This window comes from Haliotis asinina, unplaced genomic scaffold (assembly GCF_037392515.1).
Source record: "Haliotis asinina isolate JCU_RB_2024 unplaced genomic scaffold, JCU_Hal_asi_v2 scaffold_94, whole genome shotgun sequence".
Lineage (NCBI taxonomy): Eukaryota > Metazoa > Mollusca > Gastropoda > Lepetellida > Haliotidae > Haliotis > Haliotis asinina.
This window is the reverse complement of record NW_027133958.1, coordinates 21912-28168: the sequence shown is the minus strand read 5'-3', so window position 1 is coordinate 28168 and position 6257 is coordinate 21912. Positions and strand designations below refer to the sequence as shown.

Genomic DNA, 6257 nt, shown 5'->3' with positions numbered 1-6257 from the left:
AACCATTCTTGTTCGGTAATAACGACAGTAGTGAAGTAACTAAATGAAAAATGTCTACTGACCAAATAGTTAATGATATATTCTTTGACTCTCCATTTTCTCTAAGCGGTAAAGTTCCGAAAACTACTTCGGGCTTACAATTTGTAAAACACGTCGATGCTAGTTCGCTTTCAGACGAGGTCTTAAGTCAAGTTTATAATTCTTGAACTAAGAATACACTTGTAACGGATGTTACTCGTTCAAAACTAAATATTAATGTTGACCCGCAAAGTGATATTTGAAAATCTTTCTCATATGATGTTCCTTCAGGTAATTCACCAGAAAATCCAATCAGCAGAACGCTTTCAGGTGTATCAACAATGAGTGACGTAATTGCATTGCTAAATAAATATCATAATGATTTGATTGATATCGAAGACTCTGCTCTTCCCCAAATCTATCATAGTAAGCCAACTGATAAAGATATTTATGAACCTAAAACTGATGATGACTTTGCTAAGAATATTCTACAAAGTCTTAAGAAACAACAACAGTTTGGAAGTCTTGATGCTAAATACGCACCGACTATTTCTCAAAAAATAGACGCTGCAGCTAAAATTCTTCAGTTAACACCAGATGTATTAAAAGCTGACATAGATGCATATAACAACGATAAAACTGATGGTAAAGCAATATATGCCAAAGGTGTTGAAAAAGACACGTTCAATATTAAAGAATATGTCCTTGATAAAAAAATGGGTGATGAGTTGCTGCAAGTCAAACCTGAAGAAAAAGGTAAGACTGATACAACGGGAACTATCACAGTATCTCAATTTGTAGTTCAAGATATCCAAAAACTAATTCCTCAACTCTTCAAAGAAGAATTTGACAAATTTAAATCAAAAATGTCAAATATTGAGGGTGAAAGAATTGCCGCATTCTTAGGAGGAAACATTGACAAAGTTGATGTATTAACTCCAGATGCTGTAACCAGAGGAGAGTTAGTAGCGAAAGTTACTGCTGATGGATATACGTTTAAAGTTCTTTCATCACAAGAGATGAAAAACTACCAACTCCAACCTGGTGAATATAAAATTGGATATTCAGACCTTTCTGGTGGTCAAATCAAGACTTCGCCTGTAACAACAGGACAAGATCTTATTAAAACTCTTTATACATTTATCTACAATACAGGAATGTATAAATCGTGACCAAATGAACTTGAAGAGAATTTTGTTAAGTTCTTTGAAAACGAGCCTGAAAAATTATGAACTTCTACAAGTTACACAGTTAAAGATGGAACTAACATTCTTGAAAAAGTTCAAATCCTAAGAAAAGTTATTAATACAATAGAAAAGGTTCCTCAATCAGATCTTCAAAAAGAAGGGACTATTGACTATCTATTAAGTAAGCAAGAAAAAGCTGCTGATGGAACTACAATTGATGTAACTAAACCTCTTGCAGCACTAATTTCAAAAGCTGCTAAAGATATTTCGGACACAGCAAAAACTGAAACTTACCACTGAACTGTTGGTAACGAAGCTACTTCAACTACATTGGCCAAAATGATTATTCAAAATAATATTGGAGAAGTAGCTAACTTCCTCAAAGAAGTTAATAATGTTAAGCCTTCTGATGAAATATTTGCAAGATATAAAGACTTCATGGAGCTAGTTGAATCCGGAGCGGGTATTGCTCAACTAGGACCTAAGTTAAAAATGTTTAATATACAAGAAGTTTGTCGATGATTTATCTATCGACTCAAAAGAAACACCAATACTAATGGAGAAAATGATTACTGTTGATACAGTCAAGGTATTACTTCCAGATACAGGTGCTTCAAAAAACACTTGAAGTACTTAAAACTTCAGGTGGTAAAGTTGCTATGGGATTAGTTGTAGGAGCCGGAGCTATTATGGCTCTAATGGGTGGACTACTAATGTTCCTATCATTTACAAAGAGAATGGTTGTTGATGGACAAACATGATCCGCTAAATTAATAATTATAAGAGTTGCATTACTTGCGATTGTTGTAGTAGGTGTCTACATATTAGCCGCAGGATTATTCCTGCCAGGACACGCCGCATTGACCACGGTGCTTAAGGTCTAAAGGAGAAACAGATGAAAAAAGGAAATGTAAAAATCAGTGCCAAGAAAGATTACATCGTTGAATTAGAGGGTAATTACCCATTTGTTCTAAATCAAGTTGTATCTTTCAAATCAGGTGCTAAGGGTATTGTTGTTAAAGCTCAAGGCAAAAAAGCTTCAGTAGCCCTATTAGAAGAAACTATCGGACTTCAAGTTATTACTGGAGGAATTGCTACCATGGAAACTGAAGAGTTTTCAGTAGTGCCTTCAGATAAAATGCTTGGATCTATTGTTAACGTTTATGGAGATGTAGTATACGGTAAAGATTTCAAAGTAGGACCAAAAGCTAAGAGGCGCCCTATCTTTAGAATGGGACGTCCTATCTATGCTAGAGACTATGTTAATAGACCTCTTATTTCGGGACTAACAACAGTTGACTGAGCTATTCCAATCGGAATGGGTCAACGTGAACTGGTTCTTGGAGATAGAAAAACAGGTAAAACATCAATGGCTCTTAACATGATTCTTGCTCAAAAAGATACAAATGTTAAGACAGTATATGTAGCAATCGGACAAAAGAAATCAACAATTCTTGATATTTATAACAAGATTGAAAAAGGTGGAATGATGGACAGAACAGTTATTGTTTCTGCTCCAGCTGATGATACTGCCACAAGAAAATACTTAGCTCCATATACAGGGGTTACAATTGCTGAATACTTCCAAGAAAAATACGGAGATGATGTTCTTATTGTTTACGATGATCTTTCAAAACACGCCGATGCTTACCGTGAAATCTCACTACTACTACAAACAGCTCCTGCTAGGGAAGCTTACCCAGGAGATGTATTCTACTTACACTCTAAACTACTAGAAAGAGCTGGATCATTTGCCAAAGACTTTGGTGGAGGATCAATTACAGCTATTCCTATTATCCAAACAGAAGCTGGAGATATCACTTCATATATCCCAACTAACGTTATTTCAATTACCGATGGACAAATCTTCACATCTAAAACAATGTTCAATGCTGGTCTAAGACCTGCTATCGATGTTGCTTACTCTGTTTCTCGTGTTGGTTCTACAGCACAACTTCCATCAATGAGAAAATATGCTGGTGGTCTTAAACTAGTTGTTTCTCAATTTAATGAAATTATGAAAATTGCTAAGCTTTCACCACAAGCTGCAGATGAAAATAAAGAACTAATTGCTAGAGGTAAAGCACTTAATGCTCTATTCCTACAAGGAGATCTTGAAGTTATTAAATATGAAGCTGGAATTCTAATGCTAATCTTATTCAAAAAAGGTTACCTTGGATTCTACGAAAACGATAAAGAAATTATTGAACTTAAAAACATCATTAATGCATTTATCGCAAGAGATGTTGTTGGTAAAAAAACTAACTTCAATTCTAAGAAAACCAAAACTTGACTTTGACAAAGTTGACATGATTGTTGAACAAATTGTTCTTCCTATTGTTAAGTACCACCTAATTCAATCATTCCCAGAACTTAAAGAAAGAGTTGAATTCGTTGATACATTCGGAAAAGTTAGAGATGACTCTCGTGTATACAGAGCTATCCAGAAAAACATTGAAGGATTTGCTGATATTGATGCAAAACGTCCTTCTAAAAACACAGGACCCAAACCTCTAACTAAAGTAGCTAAAGAATCACTTCTAGCTGAAGAGCTAAAAGAAGAAGTAGCTATTGAAGAAGAAGTTAAAGTAAAATCTGAAGACAAAAAACCTTCAGTTGAAGAAGTAGCTGCTAAGCAAATCAAAGAAGAAAATGATAAAGCTGAAGCACCTAAAGAAACTCCTGAAGTTAAAGTAGAAGCAAAACCAGCTACTGCAACAGAAGTTAAAGTAGAAGCTAAACCAACTGAAGTAAAACCTGTAGGTGTTAAACCTGTAGGGATCAAACCAGTTGCTGTTAAAGCACAAGCTGCTAAACCAGCTAAAAAACAAAGAAAATTCTTAGGAAGAAAGGGAGGTAAATAATGGCTATATTAACAGGTAAAGTTGTTGAAGTCAACTCTCAAGTTATTGGTATTAAATTCCTTAAAAACAAACTTCCTAAAATTGGAGCAGTTGTTAGAGTTACATCTGATTACAAAAACGAAGAACAATTCGAGGTTGCTCAACTTGTAAACGATACAACAGTTAGAGCTTTCTGTCTTACTAAGATGGATGGTATTGGTATTGGTAATGCTGCTAAATCAGATAACAAAGGAATTATGATTCCTGTTGGTGATAAAGTTCTTGGGCGTGTTATTTCAGTTCTGGGTGATCCTTATGATTCACCACTTCCAACAAAATTCACTCAAAGAGCTGAAATCATGGAAGTAACTTCAAACGATAAAGAGAAATATGAAATCTCTAACAAAACTGAAGTTCTAGAAACTGGTATCAAAGTTATTGACTTCCTTCTACCTATTCCTCGTGGAGGAAAAGTAGGGCTTCTTGGTGGAGCTGGAGTTGGTAAAACAGTTGTTGTTCAAGAACTAATCAATACATTCATCAAAAACCATGATGGACTTTCAGTCTTCACTGGTATTGGTGAAAGAACTCGTGAAGGACATGAACTTCTAAATGAAGCCAAAGAACTTGGTTTCATTGACAAGACAGCATTTGTCTTTGCTCAAATGAACGAAGTGCCAGGGGCTCGTTTTAGAGCTGCTTATTCAGGTGTTCGTATTGCCGAACACATGAGACAAACTAAGAAGAAAGATATTCTACTATTCGTAGATAACATCTTCCGTCTAGTTCAAGCTGGTTCAGAACTTTCTTCACTTCTAGGTAAATTGCCTTCAGCCGTTGGATACCAACCAACTCTATCATCAGAGATGGGTGCATTCCAAGAACGTGTTGGTACTAATGAAGATGGGGCTATCACATCAGTTCAAGCTGTTTATATCCCTGCCGATGACTTAACAGACCCTTCAGCTGTTGCTTCATTTGCGCACTTTGATTCAACGATCATTCTAGATAGAGATATTGCCGCTGCTGGTATTTACCCTGCGGTTAACCCTCTAGAATCATCTTCATCACTCCTTAACAGAGGTTACATCACAGATGCTCACTATGAATCTGCAACTAAAGTTCTTGAAATCCTTGAAAAGAACAACCAACTGCAAGATATCATTATGATTCTTGGTCTTGATGGTCTTACAGACGAAGATAAATTCGTTGTTAATGTGGCTGGACGTCTTAGAAACTTCCTTTCACAACCATTCTTTGTAGCTGAAAAATTCTCAGGTTCAGCTGGTAAAACAGTTCCTCTTGCAGAAACAGTTAAATCATTCGAAAGAATTCTTGATGGAGAAGTTAACCACATTCCAGAAAGATACTTCCTATACAAAGGTGGCTTAGATGAAGTTATCGCTGCATACGAAAAAGATCAAAAGAAAGCCGAAAACGAAGAAGAATAACTAATTCAAAACACCATAAAAATGGTGTTTTTTTCTCTTTTTTTAGGTAATAAGTTATAATTTAAGCAAATAGGAAAAGGGGATAAATGCCTGGTAATTTAAGAAAGCTTGATATTGATTCACACTATTCAGTAGCGATCAAAGAAGCAAAAAACAGATGAAATTGTACTTGATAAAGAGAAACTAAACCTAACGGTAGTTTCTGAACTTTATGATAAAGCTAAACTCGACTATGATAATAAAGTTGAGGAAATCAAACTAACTAAGCAAAGATTATTTGTTATTAGAGGAGACTACTTCAAATCTCAAAAAGAAAAGCTTAAAGATTTGATTGATAAAGAATATATCAAACTTGATGATGAAGTTGCAGCTGCAACAGAGAGTGCTAAGCTTACTAAAGAAAATAAGTTAAGAACTATTGAACACAAGTTAAGAACAATTGAAGATTTTAGACAATCAGAAAAAGAAATGCTTGCTATTATTGATCAATCAATTAAAGTTGAAAGAGATAAGCAAGCAGCTGGTGAATCTTCATGATCAAACATTTCAGCATTCATAGAAGACATTAAAGCTAAGACACTTCCTGCTTTCCAAAAAAGAAAAGAAGAAGAAATCGAACCTTTACTAAAAGACATTAATCAGTTCAAGAAAGATGTTAAGAAAATTGAAGCAGAAGCTCTCAAAGCAACTGAAGCAATCAACATCGCTTACTCTAAGAAAGTTCTAATGCTTAACAAGAACAACAAACAAGAAGAGTT

General features: G+C 35.0%; 2 protein-coding genes across 2 annotated transcripts; both read left to right on the top strand.

The window, feature by feature from the left end:
* Positions 1-734: 734 nt before the first annotated feature.
* On the top strand, positions 735-4069 carry LOC137270829 (ATP synthase subunit alpha-like). Its single transcript, XM_067803954.1, is given in 3 exon segments — positions 735-774; positions 2204-3283; positions 3576-4069. Coding segments are annotated over 3 exon segments (1614 nt in total).
* Positions 4070-4254: 185 nt separating this feature from the next.
* Positions 4255-5499, top strand: LOC137270827 (ATP synthase subunit beta-like). The gene has a single exon (XM_067803953.1). The coding sequence runs from the start codon at positions 4255-4257 to the stop codon at positions 5497-5499; it is 1245 nt and encodes a 414-aa protein (XP_067660054.1).
* Positions 5500-6257: the final 758 nt, after the last annotated feature.

Bases quoted from the DNA above. Each gene is read 5' to 3' on its own strand.
- LOC137270827 (XM_067803953.1), top strand. From the start codon at position 4,255: ATGGATGGTATTGGTATTGGTAATGCTGCTAAATCAGATAACAAAGGA.